A 24,495-nucleotide genomic window follows, 5' to 3' on the forward strand; every position below is an offset into this window, starting at 1 on the left:
GATAGGACACCCAGGGGATAATCATATGCTCCTCGCTGGCTTGCTTGGGCTCACACTTGTGTGAGCCAAGACTTTGCCTCCTGCTCTTCTGCCATTTCCCATGGCTCCATCCCGCTCCGCACCACTGACCTTTTGTTTGGTGTGTTCGCTTATTTTTAATGAAAAAAAAAAGGAAAAAGAAAAAAACGGCTGGGAAACTGTTGAGATGGGGGAAAGGGGGGATATAAGGGCCGTATAAAGGGGGGGTATCGGTGATGGGGGCCAGCATAGAGGGGGCGAACTGCGGTGGGGCGGTGCGGGGGCCCCTCCGGTGGGCGAGGCAGGGCGGGGAAGGGCGGTGGGGGTCCCTCCCACCGGGAGGGGGCCCCGCCCCGGCCGTTCCCGGGGGATAAAGCGGGTGCGCGGCGGCGGGCGCGGTGATGGGCGCGGGATGGCGGCGCTGGGAGCGCTGGTGAAGAAGGCGTGGAGCGTGCGGCGGTTCGTGGTGCTGCTCTGCGCGCCCCTGGCGCTGGTGCCCGTCCTGCTCAGCCTGCCCGCCAAGGTACCGCGCCCGGGCACCCGCGGGGAGGGAGGGCACGGCCAGCGTGGGTGGGCACTGCCAGGCGAGCGGGGGACACCGAGCGGGATGCGCTGACCGGGGACACCGAGTGGGAGACACCAAGAGGGGTCACGGACCGGCAGCACAAACCGGGGGCGCCGACTCGGGACACGGACCAAGGGTATGAAACGGCGTTACACCCCGTGGAACTCAGCTCTGGGGACACGGACCGGAGACACAGCCTGGGTGCTCTGTGCCACATCTTGCCTTGGCCCCAACAATATTCGGCTCGAGAGAGGGTCACCCTCCTGCCTGCCAGGCTTTGCCCCTGGAGGGAGGGGACTGCAAAGCCTGGGGGCTGCCACAGCTCCTCAGTCTTCCACACCACCTCAGAGTTCGAATAGAGGGGACATCCTGGGGTTACTTCAGCTTTTTAGGGGGAAGAAGGGATAGATAATGTGAGCTGTTTGTTGCTTGTATAGACATTGGGAGGGGGAACAAACTTTGGATTCAGCATCAGCTCAAGCTAAGTGGCACTAACTAGTATCGCTTGCTGGTCCCCCACTGCCTTGTAGTTTTCGTTGGTGGTGCCCAAATGGCAGCTGGGGAAATGGAGGTGAGGCAGGTCTATGGCCAGCATCCCCCGGAGAGGGGCTGGCAGAGCTCGGGCAGAAGGTAAGTGCCTGGCACTCTGAGGCTGCCTGGCATTGCTGCCCCATCCCCTTAGAGATGGGAATGGCAGCGGGCAGAGGTGTGGGCAGGGGGAGAGGGACCTGCAGAGCTGGGGAATCGTGCCTGTGCTGCAGGGCTGGGGAATGCCAGGGAGCCACGAGTGCCACCCGCACCCCTGTGGGTGACTCCTGGGGGGACCTTTGGTGCCGTATCCGGGAAGGTTTTGTAAGTAAGATATTTGTGGTGGTTTGTAGGCGTGGAAAGACAGTTCTCCTGTTAAGGTTTGTACTTTAGCATGTGCGTTAGGCTGCACATTAAGCAACCTGTTGCAAAACTTTGCAGGCTGAAGGATTTTTGCAGCTGTCCCACATACACATCTCCTGGGCACCAGGAGCCTCTGAGCCTTGTGTGGAAGTCCACGGGACAGTGAAGTCACTGTGGAATTTTGCGCCGTTGACTTCAGTGCAGGCAGGATTTCACTCTTACATTCTGACTCAGATCCATTTGAGAATGACTTTGTTTACGTCTGACAATAACTACTGATCAGTACTTAATGATTACAGGGTAGTTCAGGTGCTGTAAGGACACAAAGTTGGCACTGAGTCTGTACAATGTTTGTCAGGTGAAACCTTTTCATTTGAGATGCAAAATAAACCTCTGAAATTAAAAAATAATATAGAATGATCATTGCTTTATTTAATGACTTTATATTAAAAGAGAAATTTATTTGGATTTAATCTCCCTTTGTTTTTCTATTTTACATTATTGGCTGAGTTCTGAATAGGACTATATTAAATATCTGCCTCAAAGAGCAGAAAGCACATTGCACAAGAGGTATTTAATTACTTTGCCAATTTATAAGTGGAGAGATAATTACATTTCTAGGTTCATTTACAGTAACTGAACAAATGACGTCAAGTATATTTAATGGTATCTTGTTTGAGCTTGGCAACTGTAAAATTGTGAGATACGGTTAGAGGATGAGGAGATGCACTGATCATACAGTGCAAGCTTGTGTCTGGACCGTGCCGGGGCTCTTTGTGAGAATAAACCACAGATGAACCTGGTTCTGTGGCAAGATCTAAATGCTCAGTGTACTGGTAGAAATGTATAGTGTCACACAGGCTGTGGAAAGATTTGGGTGTTCAGGAAAGGGATTTCTCCACATGTACAGAAGAAAATGTCTCTGCTAGTGCTGTTCACACCTGCTCCACTCCTGCTGGTCACTGTGGGGTGCGATCCAGGGAGGACCTCATGCACAGTCCAGTCTGATCAATGCTGGTTTATCAAAGGAAAAATGGTGTTGGGAAAGGGGAAATGTTTGCAGCTGAGGGGGTGGCAAAGCAGTGAGGCAGCTGTGGGCAAGGAAGGAGACCTTGACAGGGCTGGCTGCTCTGCCACTCGCCTTAGGGATCTGTTCTTTATTTTCCATGGGCACTGAATGCACTACTGGTGGTAGAGATGAGACTCTCCAATCCCTGTGCTGGTTCCTGTCTAACTCCAATGCTCCCGTGGGTATTAACCACGTTTCAAGCAAGTCCAGCTGCAGCTTCCACAACTTCTCCCAGAGTCTGGAGTAGGGGTGAACCTGTAGCTGTGAGCTGCTGTACACAAGTGTATCTGTTCATATTCAGGGGTCAATGATTCATCCACAGTTTCAACACTAAACTCTCTCACTTGTTCAGCAAGAAAGGAAACTTGCTGTTGCACCAACAAGGGATTAAGTTCTGACGTCTGGAGCTTGCTTGACCCTCCATCCACAGCCCGAGCCGAGGGAGGCTGTGGGAGAGGAAGGAGCAGGTTACGCTTTTAGCCACAGTGTGAAAACACCAAGGGGGAAGAACAGGCGAGGAGTCAGCAGGCAGGGGATCAGGGGTGGCAGAGTGTGGACGTTCTCCTGGCGCGTGACGGGAACCGCGTGCCCTCGGCTGCGCCCCTCGAGTCAGGAGGTTTGTCCTGGCGCGCCCTGGGCAGCCACGTCGCCAGAGCTGCTGCAGGTGTTCCACTGACTGGGCTGCTGCTGGTGTTACTGGGAGCCTGTCCCAGGCAGGGCATCCAGGGAAAGCAAGCTGGGGCAGGAGGAGCTCCTGGGTGAGGTGGGGTCACTGTAACCACTGTGATGATGCTGAGTGCTCACACGGCTGAAACTCAGGAGAGTTGGATGAGCTGGAGAGCCCCGTGTTCCTGCTGGGATGGTCAGTGTGCTGCCTTGCAAGGTGTAAAAGAAACTGGTAGGAGATGAGAAGCAGCAAGGTTCAGCCTTTGCTGGTCCCAGGATGAGGTTTCCCTTGTGGAAAGGTATCTTACAGGCACCTCTGCAGTACTTTCCTGCTCTGGGAATGCTAAAATATATTCCCACGTCGTGTCACCATTTACCTTCTCCCCACTGGGATGCTCAGCAATTTTAATTCCCCAAGGGATTGCCACCATAAAAAGCCAGCTGAGCTTTGGCTTCAAGGCCAGTGTTTCGCTTGGATCTGAAGACCAAGAAGTCTTGACTTGAAGCTGATATAACAGAGAACCACAAATAGGATGTGGCTTCTTGCATTAGTGTGTTCTTTTGAGTGACACCCTGTGGTGTGGGTGCACTGGGTCTTCCAGTGAAACCTGCACCTATGTGACATCTCCCTAGAGGAAAAAAAAAAATCCTTTGAGGAAAAATCATCCATTAATTCTGGTCTTGCTTACTGCAGATGGACTCCAGCATTCACATCTGCAAGCTGCAATTAAAGCTCTGGCTGGCTTTCACCCTGCAGTGGTTGTTCTCCAGATCTCTGTGTGAGTCCCTTCACAGAGGGACAGTGACAGGGCTGGCACTGGTGCTGATGTGATGTTAATTGCCCTTGTTTTTGTTTGATGCCCTTTGTAGGTTGCAGTTGTGGACAGAGAGACTTGCATAAGTGTTTTTGTCTGCAGCCTCCTTTCTCTTAGGTAGAGAAATGAAATTTCTGCTTTGTGAGTGGTTCTGCCAAGACCTCAGGGTGCGCTCCCCAAACCGTGGCTGGAACAGTGGCTTGTGTCTGTCACATCAAGCAGCAGAAGGAAATGCTCTGTGTGGAGCCTTCTCTGCACGAGGGTCTGTGTGTCACCTCCCGCTCCAGTTGCTGCTGAAATGGCTGAATATTTGTCTCGTGAGTGGAAGTGCCTGTGACCCCCCTGCTTGGAGGGCTGTGAATGATTGCAAAGAGCTGGAGCAGGGCAGGAGGGGCTGGAGGAACTGTTCTGCTGGAAGGGGCATGGGGGGCACTTTTAATGAGCTGTGCAAAGAGCTTGTTCCAACAGCTTCTAATGAACTCAATGTCTACAGCCTCTTGGCTTGGTAACAGCTGAGGCAGCCAAATCTGCTAAAAGGAGCTCTGAGCAGGCAAATAGGGCCCAGTGCCTTCAGAGAACAGACTTGACTTCCTTGGTGGCCATAGAGCAATTTAAAATTAACTCGGATGTAATGAGTCCTCCTGGTTAGAACAAGGAGACTTTAAGAACTTCCAGAAGAAAAATTACATTGCTTGCTCTGGAAAGCAAAGACTGTGAAGGGCGGCTTTGTGGGGACAGGGATGATGCAAATGTAGGCAAGTGGGGCTGGGAGCAGGGTGTCCTGCAAGGTGGAGTGGAACTGGATCCTGGACTGGAGAGTACAGCAGGAGCACAGACAGGTGGGGAGCAGTGTAGGGAGCAGCCTGGCAGCAGAAATAAGTGATTGCAGCCTGATTATACATTTCATACTCAGAGTCCATCTCTGCTGTGTACGTACTTGGTGGTTTAGAAAGGGCAGTTTCACAAAACTGGGAACAATGGTCAGTTAAAAGCTGGGGAAAGAGGGGTGATCACTGGCAGTAGGGTGACTACCTTTCGTCATATGTACTGTGAGCTTCAGTTTGGAGAGAGGTCAAGCCTGGAGAAAAGTGAGCTGGCACAGGGAGGATGTGAAAGCAGCAATGCTTGGGTGGGGGGAAAGGGAAGTGGACAAGAGTCAATATTAATTGGATGCTGAGGACCACAGAAAATATGTGGTCGTGTTTTATGATCAATGATCATAAAGGTCTTTTCCAATCTCAACAATTCCATAATTCCATGGAAAGGAAGAACTGAGGAAGAACACACTGGACAGAGTGTTGAGTGATGAGTGTAATGGTGTGGTACAAAGGAATCCAGCCCATGGTAATCTGTTGCCAGATGCAGAAAAAGCCATATTTAGTGAAAGGTTTTTGTTCTGTCCTCAGCCAAGTGCTCGAAATGCAGTCCTTTAACATGAGAAATTGACTGATAATTAAATATTTTTACTGTGACAGTGACTAAAGAGAAGTTAAAGTACATATGTCCAACCCTGGCTACTTTAAAATCCACAGGTTTAAGTAGCTTCCAACCATAATTTTGTAAGAGCTGCCTGAGGAATTCTGTGAATAATAAATAATAAACCAGGTGCATTTCTACAAGCCCCAGGGTGGATGGAGATCCCCAGGAATGCTGACCACGGGTCAGGCTGATTTGTAGCCCCCTGTTGGGAAGTAGATTCCAAAAAGAGGTGTGAGGTAGCAATATGTAACACTGAAATGTCATACCTGAACACGTGTAATATGTTCAATATTTAATTAGTTGGACACAGCAACTGGCCTGGCTGCCCACAGCCAAGAGGGTTAATGTGATATTTGTGTGTGTGGGACATATGCAAGCTGAGCAAGAGTAGTGTGAGTCTATCAGGCTGCTGTTTGCTGGGGCAGTGACTTTTTGCCACACACTCAATTTGCCCACTTTATCTGAGCTTCAGCTATCTTGTTTTAAAACAGAGAAAATTCTTTTTTTTTTTTTCAACTACAAAATACTTCACGTTCAGATAAATGTTTAATTAGCTTTATGTCATTTTAGCAGAGCAAAACAGGTTCCCTGAAGCTCCTGCAGCTTGTGGCCTTGTGTTACTGGCCCCTTTCTAGTCATTCTGGAAATAACTGGTGGGAGCAAAATGACTCCACTGGCAGGAAGGCTGGCAAACAGGGCTTGGGTTAGGTCCAGATTACATAATGTTTACAGGAGCTGTGTTAGAAATCAGATTCACACATCCATCCCACTGGAGAGCAGGCAGTGGGAGCGAGGGGGCCACTAGCACAGTGTCAGCTGTGATGTGAGAACACTCAGTGATTTTTGCACCAAGCAGTTCTGTACACTGCAGGTAGAACGTTCCTTTGTGGTAGTGGTGGGACAAAAGGGCTTGAAAAGCTCCGATTCATCCAAAATATCTCTTGGTGTTGGGATCAGGGTCCTGGAGGAGCCCTGTTTGCCCCTCGTTTGCCTGGGTGGGGGTGGTGAGGCTGTGATGACCACGTAACATCCAAAAGTTGGTGGGGAAAACCCAAAGCTTGGCAGTGCCAAGGCAGGGCTTCTCTGAGCACTGAGTCTGCCTGGTGGGGAAGCTGTGGGCACTGGATCTGATGGAGAACAAGGTCCAGCTCAGGATCCTGGTGGCTGGCAGCGGGGCCTGGTGGCTCATGCATGTCCTGGTGCTATGTCTGGGTGAGCCAGCTCGCCTTATCTGACCTACATTCCCTGCCAGAACCTCCTTTCCCCAGGCACCTCACCTGCCCTTCCCAGAGACCTCCAGCTCTCCTGCCCACAGGAGGTTGCCTCATGGCTTGGCTTCCTCTGCCACGGCTCAGCAGGTCCCCCAGTGTGGAAAATCTCCAGTGCTTTCAGTGTAGAAAGACAGGATCTGTGTCTGGAGGGGCAGAGGTCAATCCCAAGGCTCTTGAGCAACAGGAAGAAGAGCTGCTGCAGTCCAGAGCCATCAGCACTTCCCTGGCAATCATTAAATGGTTATAAAATTAACCCAATCACAAGACCTATTTTAAAGTTCGTAGGTGCCACTATTTTTGCCCCTGAACTTTGATAAACTAACGGTTGAAAAAAATAAATCCAAAGCTGCAGGGAGATGAGAGAAGTAGAAGGAATCTGACAGGGATCAGCCAAGGGATTGAAGGATAAAGATCATGTGGGGGTGATGGTGCCACTCGCAGCAGCAGCTGCAGCTCAGCTCTTCCTGGGGCAGCCGTGGCCAAATCCCTGAAGGACCATTCTCCTGGCATTTGTTAGCATTTATTGTCTGTGTACTAAATAATCATACTGGGCACTGGGGGCATTAATTAATTAACATTTGCAAAATAACTTGAAAGCATAAAACTTTCAATGTCATATAGAGTTTGTTTCAATTTTATTAATGGCTTTACTTTTTTGTTGTTGTTTTGGTTTTTTGTCTTTGGGAACACCTCGTCCAAATCAAAGTTTTATTCTGAAGTGGTTTTGTTCTTTTTTTTTTTTTATGATGGTCCTATTTTAAATTAAATACTTGTTTATTATATGTGCAATTTGTCCTCTTTTGGGGTAGAATAAATTGGAAAAACAGCACTGCAACTTTCTTCAAGTGGTCTGCTGATGACCAGTACAGGTTTCAGAAATTCAGGGAAACCCTCCTAATAGCAGTTCTTTCTGCCCTGTTTCAGTTTTACCCCTTGGCTTTTGATCTTGCAGTGAAGAGGAGTTATTAGATTCATGCTGTATTTCATTGCAATGTTTTCCAGAACATTTTCCATACACTAGAGAATAAATATCCATTACTTATAATTAGTTTTGTAAGTTGTACTTCATCTATTTCATAATGTCAATTAAAGCCTTCACTGATATGCTCTTGTATCAACACCCTGTTAAATATTTTCAGTTGCTCTGCTCCTGTAAGAAGCAAAGTGTCTTTATTTTGAAGTTGACTTTGGTGCAACTTTCCTTTCAGGAAACGGAAGAATATTTTGCCAGTGGGAGAAAAACAATTATTTATACAGCCCTTAGAGATCAAATGGAAAAGGGCTTAATGAGAGCAAAGCTTTTTCTTTGGTGTATAAAAAGAACCAGAGTAAAGAGGAATTATCAGTTGCCACAGGAATGAAATCACTAATCTAGTGTGCAAACACTCTAAAACATGACCCCTTATTTTTGCAAAGTTTGGCTTTGCCAGATTTGCTGCTCTGGTCCTGCTGGTTTGGGGGAAGTGAAGCTGCCAGGCTGAGCTGGGAGCCTGAGGATTTTACTTCACACTGTCTCATATGTCATTTTACTGGGATCTAAAATTAGGTCTGAAAGCACTCTTTAAATCCAGATCTTGGGAACTTCGTGTGAAGCTTTGGCACCACTATAATTAATATATGGAGGAAAAAAAAAAATCAAGTTGCTCTCAGCTCTGCAACGTTCATGTTTCCACGTGCACTGAAGTGCTGGAGCAGTATTGGCAGAACCACTTGTAAAGGCAAAGCCCAAGTGCTGAAAGCAAATCACAAATTCTGTCGTTTTGGCCACTTTTCAAGCCCTCACTGCAGATGTATTGAAGGACAAATCCATGTTGGTTTTGACCCCGCTCAGCCCAGCTCTGCGGTGGGTTGTAGGCAGGTGGTGGCTGTGCTGCACCCTCAGGCACTGTGGCTGAGACCATGTTATCCCCAAAACTCAGCTCCCCACAGTCCCCAGCCCATCCTCTTCCCAGCCATGGCAGGGAGCAGAGCCATCGTCTCCCTTGCAGAAGCCCAGTGAGCCCAGACCTGGTTTGGGGCAGGAAGGTCCCAGCAGAGGGACAGAGGTGCCTTTGAGCAGCAATTCAACCTGCTCAACAAGCTGGAAAAGTGATTAAATAAATAGGTCCGTGGCTTCCATTTGATTCTCAGCTGTTATTTATAGTGCTGAGGACACTCTGCCACATGGTCACTGACAATATCCCTGGTGACCGAGCCCAGCTCTGTGCTGGGCTCCCCCTGGGGCTCTCCCCTCCTGGGCTTGGGGCCACTCCCTGGACTTCCTTCCATCGCTCCTTGCTTTGGGCATGACTGACATGACAAATGGCTTTGGTCTAGTTTGTGCCTCCTGGGTGGATGGATGGATGGATCCACGCTGTGGCCTGGGGGTGCTGGGTCCCTGCCAGCGTTGGCCCAGCCCTGGCAGTGCCAGGCAGGGCGAGCTCCCTGCCCACAGGAAGCTGTGTGACACCACGGCCCTTGATTTACTGATTTCCGCGGGCACCGGGATGGGTTGCCATGGAATGGTTTCTCACAGATCTCTCGGGAGGCTCTGATCCAAGAAAGGAAACCTTTCTGTGCGCTGCCTATTGCAAATGTGGGGAACATACACCTCCCAAGGCTGTTTGTCCCTAGCTGTGCAGAGCACTGTCTGTGGAAGCTGGAGGGAAAGCACAAACATTAAATGGGTCAGATCCTGGGCCACCTGAGGATGTTATCAGCAGTGCCTGCTGAGGATTAGCCCCCAAACATGGCTCTCCAGAGGTTACTTGGTTGATGCCCCTGTGCACTGCCCCCCTGCAGCACCAAGGAGGATTTGGGTTTTTCTGTGGTCTCAGGGAGTCAGTACAAGTCCTGAATGCCTGCACAATGCAGGGGGGGAAGATGTTGTGCCTGATGGAAATGATTTGGGAGGAATGTTATATCCTTGAAGGAGTAACTGGTGCATTTTGCTTGTCTAAGTGCCTCCAAGTGACAAAGTGCCTCTGTAATGTCACATCTCACCTTTCCTCTCCTCCTTTTGCAGGAAGGAAGATGCCTCTATGTGATCCTGCTGATGGCCCTGTACTGGTGCACCGAGGCGCTGCCCTTGGCCGTGACGGCTCTGCTGCCCATCGTCCTCTTTCCCTTCCTGGGGATCCTCCCATCTAACAAAGTTTGCCCACAATACTTTTTAGACACCAATTTCCTCTTCCTCAGTGGCTTAATCATGGCCTCGGCCATTGAGGAGTGGAATTTACACCGCAGGATCGCGCTCCGGGTCCTCATGTTGGTGGGAGTGCAGCCAGCCAGGTGACTACGGGGGCAGGGGGATCTCCGTGGGGGATGTGAGCTGCAGGGGCTCGGGAAGCTGCTGTGCTGGTCCCTGATGCAAGTGTCTCCCATACTGGGGGCTGTCCACACCCCCTCTTCTTCAGTTTATGGAGCTTGTTCAGCTGTTTCCCTTTGCCCAGAGGCTGTGGAGCACAGGGAGAATCATTTGGTTCAGCCCCATGTTTGTGCCCTGTCCAGTTACAGGATGGTCTCAGAAGTCCTTTTTGCTATTGGTTTTGTTATCCCTGCTCGTGAGCTTTTCCTCCTATAGCTGTAATGTGTCAGAGAACTTGCCAAACTGAAGATATTCTGCTTTTCTTTTTTTCTCTCTTCCAGACTAATTTTAGGGATGATGTTGACAACGTCTTTCCTGTCCATGTGGTTAAGTAATACTGCCTCCACTGCTATGATGCTTCCAATTGCAAATGCAATTTTAAAAAGCCTCTTTGGGGAGAAAGACACATCTAAGGATTTGAGCAGGGAAAATGAAGAAAACCAAGGTAATTGAGACAGGGCAGTAGTATAAGCCAGCTGAGTGGATTGTGGATTTGCTGCCATTAAATATGCCCCATTTTATCCACCTCACTGGCACAAGTACCACTGAGCTTGCACCTCAGTCTCAGTGCTGGTCCCACTTTCATGCACAGTATTCCCATGGTGGAAGAGTATAGGCACAAAACTCCTTTTTATTCTGCCCCTTCCTCATGTCCTGCAGGAGGAAATGCTCATGGGTTGCCTGGAAAACCAGGAAGCAGCAATGCCCAACCAACCTGCTCCACAAACCTGCTGCTGGCACAGGTTAAAGTCCAGCTCTGTGGCACGGTGGGATTTGTGGGGGTGCCTTGCTGAGGGGATAGCAGGAGCCAGGGAGGGCTGCAGGCAGGGCAGGTGATGAGCGCTGTGCAATGGTGCAGGGACAGGCTGGGTCCCTCCCTGTGGCACACAGGGCTGCCCTGTGCTTGGGGCCGGTGCCTTCTCCTCTTGTTTTCCTCTTTGTCCCCCCATGAAACTGGAGAAGAAAGCAATGACTCAAGGGAAGGCTGGCAGGTTAAATACCTGTTTATTAAGTGCTTTGTGATTTTTCCATCTTGATGCTACTCTTTGGTGTCATTCCTGAGCAGGCTGTGGACAGGCTGGGTTAAGGGCATGTGGTCAGGTAAGGGCTTCCTTCAGCCCTCTCATTTAGCAGAAGTCTGGGCTTCTGGCAGGCAGCGATGAGAAACAGCAAGCCACAAATGAAGTCCCCTTGGCAGCTGTTGCTGATAGCTGGAGCGGCAGTCACAGCTTCTCCTTGCACTGATTAGTAATTCATCTGTCTCTGTGATTTAAAAGCAATGGCTTTTTGGTTCCCACTGAGTCCTAAGGTAGATAAATGAGTCCCCAGAAGAAGACTCAAACATGCACACTCTAATAAAGTTATAATTAATCATTCATCATTAACATCTAGCAATCATGAGATATTTGCACTCCAGGTTGCTTTATCACGTTTACTTTATGAATTTTTGACTGTTCACGTCTATTAAAATCAACCCCCCTGACTTTCTTGCTATGATTTCCTGTTCTGTAGAAGCATTGTGTTTTGTCAGTCTGCTTTTAACCTTCTTGACCCCAACCTCCGAAATTATTTGACTGTGTAATTGTGCCTGTAAATACAGCAGAGTTTGGGAACACATGAAAAGAAGATGCCCCCTTGTCCTAGACAGTGTCAAGCACAGAATTAACATCCTTGACTCACAACACTTGCAGAGGTGAGAGAAGCCAGAAAAAGCAAAAGGAGAGGCACTCAGGTAGAAGAATGAATAAAGTGATGCTTTGCAAATATCATGGGATGGTGTGATGATGTATTTCTTTTTTAAGGTAGAGACTTTCAAAAGTCAGGGCTGTTGCAGTTAGGTTTTTTCACAGATCTGATGAAACCTTGCTGAATGTAAGGAACAAGCATTTGAGAAAAAGGTATCCTTGTTTCACAGTTCTACAAAGTTTTTATAATCCAACTGAATTACAATCTGTGTTCCAAAAAAGACATTTATTTGCTAAGAGGGGCTGTGTGTGGAAGACAACTTGTACAATAGCATATGATAAGGTCAGTTTGCAAATCAACTTGGTTTCATAACCCTGTGGTATAGTCCAGGAGACAAAAACATACTTGGGCAGCTAAATATAATAATTAAAAATATATTAAAGAATGTGTCATGTAAAAGCATTTGATTTTCTAAAGAAATCTCAACAAGGGTATGAAACCAGCTTTGTGAAGTGCTTTGCTTACACACACAGTGCCAGAATTGGAGTGATCTCTGATCAGTTGGTCACACTTTTTTCCTGATGAGAGAATCCAAAATTATCTACAAAGAGCATTTCTGCCTCTGAGGTATATGAGGTATTTTGGTGAAATTGCCACAAGAATCCTCATTCTGCTCTGTGAGAGGTGTGTACAGCCAGATCCAACCTCAGTTATCCTTGATCTCTTCTGACTTACGGACTTGTAATCATTTTCAATTCCTTTTTACAAGTTTCATAGGAAAGCTCTGCAGTATGCCTGGCTTTTCTTTGCATGGTTACCTTTGCAAACCTTCCTTGAGAGATAACTCACAGATGGTCCTGGCCAGATGAGATGGGAGTTTGGGCTTAGCAGGGAGAAAAAGAACTGAAAAACATTGAAGTAGAACGAAATATGTCTTTGCAGAGCCAGGAGTAGGCTTGAGTTGGGATAGGAGTGTAAGAGACCTTGGACTAAATGCATTGGAGGATCAACAGTCAACCACAGGTTAATGTTCATCCTTCTAATTACATCCCTCCATCGTGGCAAGGTTGGGATGAAAGCTCAGCATGTGTGTGCCCAAGCCAATTAAATCCAATTCAGTAAATTAACAATGTGTAAAACATGACACTGCAAAAATCCTTGGTTCACTGGGCTGGAACGAGCTCGGTGTCTTTGGCACACACATGAGTGAGTCCAGAGACTTTGACCACTGGCTACTCTCCATGCCCTGCTTTAGGTCTCTGGGGCATACTGGGTAGAAGAGGATGGTGTTCCAGGCTGAGGAGGGTGCAAGGAAATTTGGGGACTGCTGGGGTGGGAGCACCAGGAGTTGGGCTCTGCACGTAGTGGCCTGCAGAGCCCAGGGACGTGCAGAGACACAGACCTCAGGACCCAAAAACACACAGAGAGCGCAAGGAAAGGCAACAGAGCCAGCTGTGATGGGGAAGAGCCACCTGGGCTGAAGATGGATAAAAGTCAAAAGTGCTCCAGTCCTGAGAGGAACATGGAAAATGGGGGTTGATAGCACACCTCCCAACCTCAGGAGGTCAAGCCATGACTGCAAATGCCACGAGCCTTAATGTCAGGTCTGGTAACAAAGGATGATTGTATTGCATTCCCATCTTTTGATTTCTGAGTTCTCCCATGTGTATCTGTGGTTCAGTGGTGTGCAACTCCCAGTTTACTGCCAGAGAGCATTGGTGATACTGGTCAAAGTATCCCTTTCCTCAAGGGCTCCTGAGTCCTGCCTGTGTTCCCTGTGGTTGGCAATAAGGAGGACAGCGAGGCAGAGCCCATGTGAAGTATGCAGAAGGGTCCCCCCAGGGTGGTCCTAAACTTGTGCCAGGGGATGGCTCAGCCTGTGGGGTCTGTCATTTGTGGAGGGGATGATGGGCTTGGAATGGTCCTTGCTGCCAGGATGTCTTTTGGAGGACCTGGTACAAAACCTAATCCCCAAATATCTTTAAAGAGGGAATCACAGCTTTATGGTGACTGCACTGGATATCTGCAGGGGGTAAAATTCTCATCCCATGGGAATAAAGCTCAGTGACAGAAGTGCTCCTGCTGTACCCTGGGGAACCTGCCTTACAGATACATCAGGCCCAATAGTATTTCTTCCTAGGAATGACTTATGGTTAATCCTCCCCCCCCCGAAAAAACCACCTCAAACCCATGACTTGATAAGGGATGCCCTGAAACTCCTGACTGTGTTAGAAGATCCCAAAGCCTGACCTGTGGCAGAAGTAGTAAAGGGATCAAGTGCCTGTGGGTGTTGGAGGAGGAGCTGGTGCTGTGGTGGGACTGGAGCGCTGGCAGGAGGAGATGGGCTCGTTCATCCCTGCCAGGGGCTCCTGACCCCATCCCCTTGGTGTGAGCTCACCCTTTGTCTGCACAGCCCCTCCTCTAAAATGGTAGTTGTTTCCTCTGTCCCTCTGTTTGGGTCAAGGAGAATTTTCTAGATGCTTTGAACTGTTTTAAAGTCCTCATCTTTCTTTTTCAGCATCTTTACAGCAGAATAAACTTTACACTGTACCAACTGAGATGCAGTTTCTGGCAAGTACTGAGGAGTAAGTTAACTATAAAGTTTGTATTAGAGAGTTGAGAGAGAATTATCCCCTGAGCTAGACCAAGATTTAGGAATTTGAAATTCAATCATTGCAATGTTTTGATTATAGAGAACACCCCAGTCACTGGCAGCCTGATGACAGAAATCCTCCTCTGTGTGTCCATCATCCCTCTGCATGTCCAAATCATTGCAGAGGCTTTTTTCAGCCACTCTGAAATCATAGCCAGAGGTGTCTCCTGCTGGGGATTTTTGCTTTGGTTTTCTCAGGAACATCAAATATGTGAAGTTGATGATTTAAACCACACCCCCCCTCCCCCCAGGATGTACACACTGGTGATGGCCCTGCTTTGATAACAAGGATGGGAAGAAAGCATCTTTTCAGGGACACGGGAACAGATGTTTCTTTCCTCTCGGTGCTATCAAATGTTAGGTGTTTTTCCTTTTATCAGTCCTGTGGACTTTATGCTCAGGGTTACAAGTTGCTGAGGGGCTGGGCAAGGCACAGGTACCCTCAGCTCCTCCAGATGGGTGCTGGGGGTGCTCTACCCTCTGCAAGGCTGCTGGTCCCATGTGGGGGTTCACTGAGCAGGACCCCTCTGCAGCTCAGGTGTCCTTGGGAACAGTGTTAGCTTGGATTTCTAAAAACTGGGAATTTTCCTTCTGTCAAGGCTCTGAAGTGGTTGCACTGTATTTAAACCAGGGCTTTCACCGGATTCTCTTTTGGACTATTTTAAAGCAAAGATCTGTCGGAGGAGAAGGAGATTACCAGTGATGCTCTCTCAGACTTAAAGAAAGAAGAGGAATACAAAACAAATATATGGAAAGGTTTCCTCATCTCAATCCCATATGCAGCCAGCATTGGAGGTACAGCAACGCTGACGGGAACTGCACCAAACCTCATCCTTCTGGGACAGCTGAAGAGGTATTGGAAGCTATCCTGGGGAGCTTTGTAAATCCTGGAAGACAGAGGCATGTTGTCCATCCCTGTAGGCAATTCCCTTGTGTGCTGAGAGCTGGTCTGGAAAAGTCATGCTGTTCCAGAACATTTTGGAAAATGAAAGCAGAGAGTGGTTGCAGTAGCCTTAGCTGTAATAAGCAGGTTTCCAGTGTAGCCAGGCAGGCTGTCAGCCAAACTGGAGCATATGTGCTTCACCTCATTGATGCTCTTAAACTCACTGAATTTAATGGGACTTGACTCCACGCCTGCAATTAACCTGCTAACTGTTTTGATGAAGCAGGCTGTGCAGTGTTTTGTGAGCAATTATACCTACTCCTGTATGGTAGAAAGAAAAATAATGAACCCACCACTTCTGGCCTGTTTTCTTAGTTATAAGGATTCCTCCTATGTGCATAGGAGCAGGGATTTGTGCCAGCCTAAGTGCCCACAGATAGTTCTTCACTCTGCTGGCCTCTATAAATAAGTACCTGCAGCCTCTCCTGGGCACTGCAGCATTCCTGTGAGGTTCATGTTCAGACTCTTCAGCAGTTGTTGTAGCAGGGTTTAATCCTGGGTGTTCAGGAGTAGGAAAGCACTGGCCATTTGAAGAGAGATTTCCAGATCTTTCCTTGCAGGCTCACACAGCAGGGCAGGGTGAGATGGGGGTGGCAGGGTATCCTGGGGGGTTGTCCCAACACAACACTCCCACATCTCCTGGTGCCCAGATGACTCCTAAGGCACACCCAGCAATAGCTTTTAAATGCACAGTGGCAGGTTTGTGGGATGTTTCGCTGCTGATTTCAGATGTTTGCTTACCCATAAATGCAAGGCTTGCTTTCCCTTCTTGCATTAACTTGATTTTTCCCATTTGCTTAGTTATTTTCCAGAATGTGATGTGGTGAACTTTGGTTCTTGGTTTATGTTTGCATTTCCTTTAATGCTGATTTTTCTTCTCATGGGATGGCTATGGATCTCCATCCTGTATGGAGGAATTAACCTGAGGTATGTTGATATGCACTATACATATATGTAGTCTGGTTATACTGGCATTGTGAAATACATGTTCATCCTGATTCTCATCCTAAATCTACTGATACCACCCAGGATCATCTCCTGGAAGGAAGGGATTTTATAATTAACTCCAGCATGCTCATCCTATAAATCATCTACTTTTAAAAAGCTGATATACAATAGGAAAGTTTTAAAGATATCTTATAATTACATATACTTTATCCAACTAAAATACATACGTGTACAGAGTATGTATTACATTCATTTAGTTAAACATACAGTTTTTAATGGTTGTTTTACTGCCTGAACTGGGTCTGTGGAGGTCAGGGGAAGACTTTCACTGGAAAAAAGAAAAGTAGGATCTAGCTTGGAGGACCAGGATGAAATCTTGGTTCCCCTGAAATAAGAAGCAAAAATCTCCTAGAACATACAAGAGCCAGGTTTTGTTCCTGGGGCAGAAACTTGGGTTTGGAACAGATTACTTCACAACAGGGCTTAATTTTACAACAACGTGTTAATCTGTAACTGAGAATAACATGTTTTTCCAGTAAATCTTTGCTGGATACATGCAACCCCCAGTGTACAGGACTTAAAACAGTTGCAGCATTGGCATGCTGCTCATGTGGAGCCCTTTTTACCCCTCCACACTCTCATGTGTGATAGTAACAGAGACAGAGTCCTGCTTCCTCCAGGGACCCTACGGAATTTGTAACATTTAGAAAAGTCTGTAATTGTTATTTTGAGTTTAAAATGCAAATGGTGGGTAGAGCTGGGGGGAGGAGAGAAGAGGACAGGTGTCCAAATATTTACACTGTCTCAGACGCAGGAAAAAGAAATCAGTGGGAAAGTTTTAATCCAGAAGATGCCAAAGGCCAGTCCTTAACTTGCTGGTGGGGCTTCTCAGGAGGCTCAGTGTGCTGCCCTGGGATGCTTGGCTGGCCGAGACCTGCTCTGCTCCACATCACATGCCCAGGGCTCGTGGAGTGTGGAGCCTGAATTCCCGTGTCCTGTGGTGAGGGCTGGGGCATTGTCCTGGCACAGCCCCCAACCATCAGGTGAGGGAAGAGGCCAAAGCCCCTGGTGAGATGCAAAGTTGCTCTTGGGCTTGGAGAACGTGATGCTTTGTGTTTTGTTTGGCCTGTCCCTGCCAGCACAGAGCCCGGCTGTATTGGGATAGCTGGGCCAGTACAGATACCAGTGTTCCCCAGGGGCAAGGCACGTGGAAGAGACACTGCAAAGCTCCACAAGTACAGCCAAGGCTCCACAGGAGCCTGTTGGGATGTTTTGGCTGTGATGACTCGTGGACAGGGGCTGGACTCTCTCCTTGGTGTCTGTCTGCAGCAGAGCCCAGGCTCCAGCAGCAGTTCAGCTTTGCTTGAATCCAAAAGGCATTAAAAGCCTCAGGGGTGGGCTGGCTGAGCTGAGGCTGCTGTTAATAACACCCCCTCCTCCAAAAAGAAAAACAAGACATTGAAGGGGCAGGTAGAGCTACTTGAGGTGCAGGAGCTTCTGAATGATCATCCATACAGAAGATCCAACCACGATATCCCTTTGAAGCAGTAAATGAATTAAGGAAGGGCAGGCACCACAAGGATGGGCAGATGCATCTGATGCAGCAAATTGGGTTTGTAGGTTTAATCAAGGTCACAGGCAGAGTTAGAAACCAGGTTTATTATCATGGGGTGTGATGGGAGATGCAGTGTGAGATATGAATATATCACTTGTATGCACATGGTACAAAGGAGCAAACAGTGTGTTGGGTCAGTGCAGCCGGGCTAAGAGGCTTAGCCAGGAGCACATTAACATTCCCGGCCACTTAGAAATTCCTCACATTTTTGTTGATCCTCAGCAGCATCCTGGGATCACCCAGGAAATTACAAGTGACTTGAGAAATGAAGGGACAGATTCATTTTCCATGTCACCCCATCCCTCATCGCTCTGCCCAAGTAGGTAACTGCCAGAGATGAGGAATGTTGGGGCTTTTGTCTGGCAATCACAACCCATGCTGGAGGAAACAGTTCAGAATTCAAATGAGAGGAAACATCCTCACCTCTGCAGGGTCTCCTTTGTATGAATGCAAAGACAAAGGATGTATAAAATAGGGCCTTATTGCCTTTATCTCACCAGAGACCTTCACTGTTAGTCTTGGTAATCTGAAGATAACACAAACTGAGCTGCCAGAGATGTGCAGCTCTTTGGACCTTGCAGAGCAGGCACTGGAGAAGCACACTGAGTCATGAATGTGCTGCAGCAGAAAATGCAGCATTTACTGCGTGTCACATATGTTAGAGGTATGTAAAAATGTAATTGTGTTTCTTGGCAGGGGCTGGAAAACAAAAAAGTCAAATATAAGAGTGGATGCAGAAGCCCGAGCCAAGGAAGTGATAAAGGAGGACTATCAGAAACTGGGTCCAACAAAGTGAGTTGTAAAGTTGGGATGGAAATGAGAAAGAAATTGAGTGGGTTTGGAAACATCCTGTCTTAAGAGTGGAGGACTGGTGAGAATGGGGTTTTTTCAGAAGAAAATTATACCTGTATTTCCACTCAGCCCATTTGTAACATGCTGGAGTCTGCTTTTTGCATGCTCCAGGCTCTTCCCCTTCGCTGACACGAATAATTGCAAACAGCAGCTTGCACTCAAATCTTCTCAAGAACGACCTTATTATAGAGGGAATTCATGCTGGGTTGTTTAATTACTGCTTGTGATTTTTCTACTCCAGGAGCAAACCCAGTCCTGTGCATTAGGTGCTAACCAACACAGTCTGAATTTCCAAGGTTTGTGAATACCTGTCCTACAAAGCAGGAGGCATTTTCTTGAAAGGCTGGTGAATCATATGATGGATATGAATCACATGGATTGTGGATATGCTTTAAGAAATCTTAAAGTATATGGAAAGTAGTCAGATCCATGTCATGGAATACATGATTTTTTATGAATAATTCCTTCAACTGTGTTAGTTGGGTGAAGACAGAAAAAACTGGTGCAAATTGCACTGATGGGGATCATATTTTGGAGAACAGCACCAGCAGAAGGAAACATGAGTTTTAGACTTGGGAGAAATGTCAAAAAGAAGGGGGGAAGCAGGAAAAGTTGAGTATCTCTAGAAATCAACCTCTGGATATGTCCAACCAGCCACTGATATTCTGGTCAGCCAGGGCTAGTGAAGGTTGTTGACACTGTAGGTTTTATCCTTAAATGATCTGTGTTTCCCCATCTGTAAAATAATATTTTCATACTCAGGGCAATACTGTGAAGATTCAGCAAGGTTTGTGTCGTGCTATTGACATTGTAATTATTGCTGTTGTGTGGAACATGGAGTGGCTCTTCAAAGACAATTGTCTGTGCCTGTGCTGTAAATGAAAGAAATTGGTTTATTTGTTCCATTCAGTACATTATCAAGCAGCCTGCAAAATGTCTCTGAAAGAATCAAAGTCCCACTTTGAGATCTAGGAGTGGGCAAGTCCATTAAGCTGATCTCTACCAATTTGATTAGCAGCCCCATAACTAAAAATCAGCACAAGCTGCCTCTTCCCAAAGGCTGATATGCCCCTCCTTGTGCTCAGAGAGATTTTAAACATCTATTCCAATGTTTCACTGTGGTTGTTTTTAGAAAACCAGCCTCCTTTCTCACCCAACCTGCTTCAGCTGGAGCTGGATACTTGTCCTAGCTTGGATCCACCCCTTTAGCACATCAGCATTTTAACCTCATTTCTTTTCATTTCAGGTTTGCAGAACAGGCAATTTTCTTCTTCTTCTGCATGTTTGCAATCATGCTGTTCTCCAGGGATCCCAAATTCATTCCAGGTTGGGCAAGCTTGTTTGCACCAGGGTAAGACTTTATTTTCATTTCACTGTCCCATTTTTCAATAGCATTTCCAAGTCACTGAGATTCCTGGGTTTCTGACTGTACTGCTTAACACTATTACTCAGGATTCCTGAAATAAGTTAAATTGAGAATCAAGTAGCAGAGCTGACTTTGTTTCTGTCTCCCAGAGGAGGTACATGAAGCCAGTGAGAAGTTGGGATGTGTCTATCTGAGGCCATCCCTGGGACTTAATGATGAGAATGATGTTCATAGGTACATTTACAATGAAATACTGAATTCCTTATGCAATATATTGATTTCACTGGAGGTCTGGAGACTGAAAAGAGATGGCAGGAGCTGACCCCTGGGTGCTGTCCTGTCTGTTTGGCAAGCTCGTGGATACAGCAGCTGGGGAATGCTAAAGCTCAGAGAAGGTGTTGTTATTTCTCAACAGAAGAGACCTTCATAGTTTTGTCATTTTGCCAAATAAAGCCCTAGTTTAGTAAATGATTCCTTAATATAACAAAGTAGTTACAGACTTTTTCTTCATCATTTAACAGCTCCTTACAATCTAACACATGCTTAAGCTCTTTATTGGATGGAGTCTGAGAGTTTGAGCATTTTGCAAAGAGCTCATATAAATAAGATGGTTTGGGCTCTGCCTCTCTTCCTCCCTGCAGTGAAGGAAACTCCACAATCAGAACAGCCAGAGCATCAGTGTGGTGGGAATTAGATCTTGGTTTTTACTTTTGTAGGGCAGCTTTTGTGGGGGTTTCACAGCCCACCATAGAAATGCAGCTCAGCACGGAATTAAAAAAGAAAAGAACAGTGAACAAGGAGCATTGTTCAAACCAGATGGAAACTTGTAATCTTCTTTGGTAAATCCCTGTTCTCATAAACTTTGTAATTCTACAGCCTTGTGCTTCTTACATGTGTCTCTGCTGCTTTTGAACAGGTTTATCTCGGATGCGGTTACAGGAATCACCATTGTGATTATACTGTTCTTCTTCCCTTCACAAAAGCCTTCCTTCAGGTGGTGGTTTGACTTGAAAGGTGAGCAGGAGACCCCTCTGGGCAGGGACTCTGTGCTTGCCTGTGTCCTGGCAGGGCAGGCATGAAGCAAGAGCCAAGATAATCCCCCCTTGGACCTGCCCCAGTCTGCAGCAGCAGCACTGGCTGTCTGGAGCAGCGTGACTTGAAGGTGCCATTTGATCCTACAGAGGCTTTTTTTCTGAAGTATCAGGAGAGCTTTAGCAGTCTCTACCCTGCTGCTGATGGCAGGAATGACTCAGTTGCTCACATAGCTGTCAGGGGTGATGCCATGGTGGGGTAAAGCGAACTGAAATCAGTGTTGATTGACTGATTGTGGAACAGGGGTTTGGTGGCTGACTCCCCAAAAGCTCCTGTCCTTTGAGGGGAGCATGAACCTCTGAGAGGGCAGAGCTGGGCTGGTTGTCCATACTCAGAAATAGGTTCACTTCCTCAGTTCCTAGAATGATTTAGAATTTAAACTCCTAAAGCTCAAACCCTCCATCAGGTTTTGGTACCAGGAGACTTTTGATGTTTTGAGTTGCAATGAGATAAAAATTTTCATTCATTAGCCTCTTGGAATAAGAGATGGTCTTAATGTGGAGGAGCAGCTGATGAAGGCCCTTTGCAGATGATGGAGGATTGCCTGGGGTCTGTGGGAACAGAATACCGTCTGCTCTGAGTCATGCACATTTGTTGTGTTGTCCATACACAGGAAGATGTTTAATCAGGCCCCCTGTGGATAAAATATGTGCCCTTGTTCAACAGAAAATTACAGTCCCATTAGTGCATCCTTCCATATGACAGAGCTCACTTCATCACATATTAAGAGATGGCCTTCAGGGGAGATGAACTCTCTGCTATAGAAACTCGACGGCTGTTGAATGACAAGTGGAAAATTAATAACATCTTTGTAATTCAAATGGCAGAAAATGTCCCCCTTCCACGGACTCCCATCTACTGAAGACAATGTTTATGTTGTAGAGAGAAAATTAACCTGATATTAAATGTTCCCTCAAGAAAGCCCCAAAGAAAACTTTAATGCTAGAATTTCTTTTCCTTTTTTTTTTTTTAAGATATGATATGATGTTAAACGGTCTTTTAATTGTCTTAATTAACTTGAGAGGCTCCATATGTATATTTTATCAGCACCTCACAGTTAGTGAGCTTCAGTGCTGCCGTGAAGCCCATGATGTCATTCTGTCGGGTGATGACTGATGCTCCTCTTTGGGTGGGTGTGACATGGGGCTTTCCTCTTTGTCCAGCACCAAACACAGAGACACAGCCCCTGCTGACTTGGAGAAAGGCCCAAGAGACCGTGCCCTGGAACATCATCCTGCTTCTTGGAGGAGGCTTTGCCATGGCCAAGGGCTGTGAGGTGAGACCCACCACAGATGCCACATGGCAGTCATCCTGCCCAGCAGGGTTGGATTTTATCCTGGTGTCACTCGGGGTTCTCTTGGCTCTGGGAAACTTGTGCCAGTGGAGTCACCCCACTCGAAGGACATGTTTCTCAACCCCAAGTGCCAACAACACACAGCAGATAACCAAGGAGGTTACAACTCCTTGCAAACTGCTTGCTGTTGGACACCCCGAGGACACAGCGCAGAGGGGCTGGTGAGGGTCTCGTGTGTCATTGCTGTTCTAGGAGAGGACCACTTCCCCTGCAGGGGTGCAGGAGGACGACTCTCCTTTTTGCTGTCCCCTTCTGCAGGAGTCTGGTTTGTCTGTGTGGATTGGAGGCCGCCTGCACCCCTTGGAGGGGGTGCCCCCTCCCGTGGCCGTCATCCTGGTCACGGTTGTCATCGCCTTGTTCACGGAGTTTGCCAGCAACACAGCCACCATTATCATCTTTCTGCCTGTCTTGGCAGAGCTGGTAAGGTCGTCCCACAGCAAGCCCAGCTGCTCCTCTGGTCCCCCCCTTGCCCTGCCCCTTGGGTTGGCAGGTTTGTGTGGGGTCTGTGCTGGGACAGGCACTGTGTAGTTCTCCTGCTCCTGGGCTTCAGGCACTTCAAAATCCTTGGGAGCAATAAAGCAAGTGCCTGTAGCACAACATGGACACTGAAGGATAACAATCCTTCAGACTGTTGGGGAGATACATGGTTATTTATGACACAGTGTGGGACAGGGCTCCCTATGGTGCACTGGCTGTTTGCATTCGTTGATTCATCTGTCTGTGACTCCAAATCCCCAAGGTGCCGTTTTTGTTCCTTTCTGTTTTTCCAGGCAATTCGTCTGAAAGTAAATCCCCTCTATTTAATGATACCAGGAACTATAGGATGCTCCTATGCATTCATGCTGCCAGTCTCAACACCTCCTAACTCAATTGCATTTTCTTCTGGACATTTGCTGGTCAAGGATATGGTAAGTTCTTTTAGATACAGAAAATGCTGAAAACAATCAGCCCCAGTGTATAAAAAGGGGATTTTCTGGATTGTTAAAAGTTCAATATGTAGTGAAGTGAGAAGACAGAAGTCTGATATTGTTCTTATCAGTGTTTGAAGGCACAGGAATGTGGAAGGTGCTTGTATGAAGTTTGTCTTTGTGAAATTTGGAGCCACCATGGCTCCAAATGGTGACAAAAGTGGTCTTGAATGTGCTCAGCTTCTCCCAAACCCTGCTCCTGTTCATCTAGTCTCAGCAGCTCAACTTTCATAGGTTTCTGGATGCAGGAAAAGTTCCCCAGCTCAGTGAAATAAAGCTTATGAGTAAAATCAGGCTTAGTCCCAGTTCTTGCTCACATTCCTGAGGCTGAACAGATGTTAATGTTTTTGATGGATCAAAGCTTGGTAAGCATCTGCAGAATGGCCTTTGTGGCTTAAAGCCTGCTTAAGATGTTGCTAATATTAACGGCAATGAAGCCTCTCATTTTTATAATGTTTACATTCAAATAGCTTCATGCTTCACATGCTGTAGATGTCCAGTCTGAACTCAACAGTTGTCTTTGTATTTCTTTTGTAGGCAAGAACTGGGTTGCTCATGAATCTTATGGGAGTTCTGCTTCTTAGCTTGGCTATGAACACATGGGCCAAGAGCATCTTCCAGCTGGGGACCTTCCCTGCTTGGGCCAACATCCATGCAGAAAATGCCACCTCACTTGTGACAGCTGTAGAAAATGTCACTTTAAGTGCACTAAATAAAATATGAACAAAGCCACCCCCGGGGAAGGACTCACTCACTTAGGACTGGGGCACTGGAATCGTCAGAGTATGCACAGGAGGAAAAGCCACGTGGCTGCTCACACTGTGTGGGACCTTCTGGTTCAAATTTATTTTTAGAAACATTGGTCAGTGTCACAACATCCATTTGTTACTTTCTCTGG

General features: G+C 47.2%; 1 protein-coding gene and 1 long non-coding RNA gene across 3 annotated transcripts; both read left to right on the forward strand.

Annotated features, from left to right (window-relative positions):
* The first annotated feature begins 412 nt into the window (after nucleotides 1-412).
* On the forward strand, nucleotides 413-24,474 carry SLC13A3 (solute carrier family 13 member 3). Of its 2 annotated transcripts, none has more exons than XM_027645997.1 (13): nucleotides 413-541; nucleotides 9,779-10,044; nucleotides 10,402-10,565; nucleotides 14,325-14,391; nucleotides 15,127-15,312; nucleotides 16,204-16,329; nucleotides 18,662-18,757; nucleotides 20,064-20,168; nucleotides 21,100-21,197; nucleotides 22,439-22,551; nucleotides 22,888-23,049; nucleotides 23,400-23,537; nucleotides 24,135-24,474. In XM_027645997.1, exons 1-13 carry the CDS (start codon nucleotides 431-433, stop codon nucleotides 24,318-24,320), a joined length of 1,818 nt encoding a protein of 605 aa, XP_027501798.1. In that variant the 5' UTR covers nucleotides 413-430; the 3' UTR covers nucleotides 24,321-24,474. The 2 variants fall into 2 exon arrangements, with proteins under 2 accessions (XP_027501798.1, XP_027501799.1); XM_027645998.1 differs by lacking the exon at nucleotides 413-541 and adding an exon at nucleotides 1,415-1,435.
* LOC113948395 lies at nucleotides 649-1,884 on the forward strand. Its single transcript, XR_003528149.1, has 2 exons — nucleotides 649-719; nucleotides 1,553-1,884. It is a non-coding gene; the product is annotated as an uncharacterized LOC113948395 (long non-coding RNA).
* Nucleotides 24,475-24,495: the final 21 nt, after the last annotated feature.

The sequence above is a fragment of the Corapipo altera genome, unplaced genomic scaffold (genome assembly GCF_003945725.1).
Source record: "Corapipo altera isolate COAL_440 unplaced genomic scaffold, ASM394572v1 64, whole genome shotgun sequence".
In the NCBI taxonomy this organism is placed as follows: Eukaryota; Metazoa; Chordata; class Aves; order Passeriformes; family Pipridae; genus Corapipo; species Corapipo altera.

Bases quoted from the DNA above. Each gene is read 5' to 3' on its own strand.
- SLC13A3 (XM_027645997.1), top strand. From the start codon at position 431: ATGGCGGCGCTGGGAGCGCTGGTGAAGAAGGCGTGGAGCGTGCGGCGG. The intron at 14,392-15,126 runs GTAAGTTAACTA...ACTATTTTAAAG, and splicing joins TTTCTGGCAAGTACTGAGGA to CAAAGATCTGTCGGAGGAGA. The intron at 23,050-23,399 runs GTAAGGTCGTCC...CTGTTTTTCCAG, and splicing joins TGCCTGTCTTGGCAGAGCTG to GCAATTCGTCTGAAAGTAAA.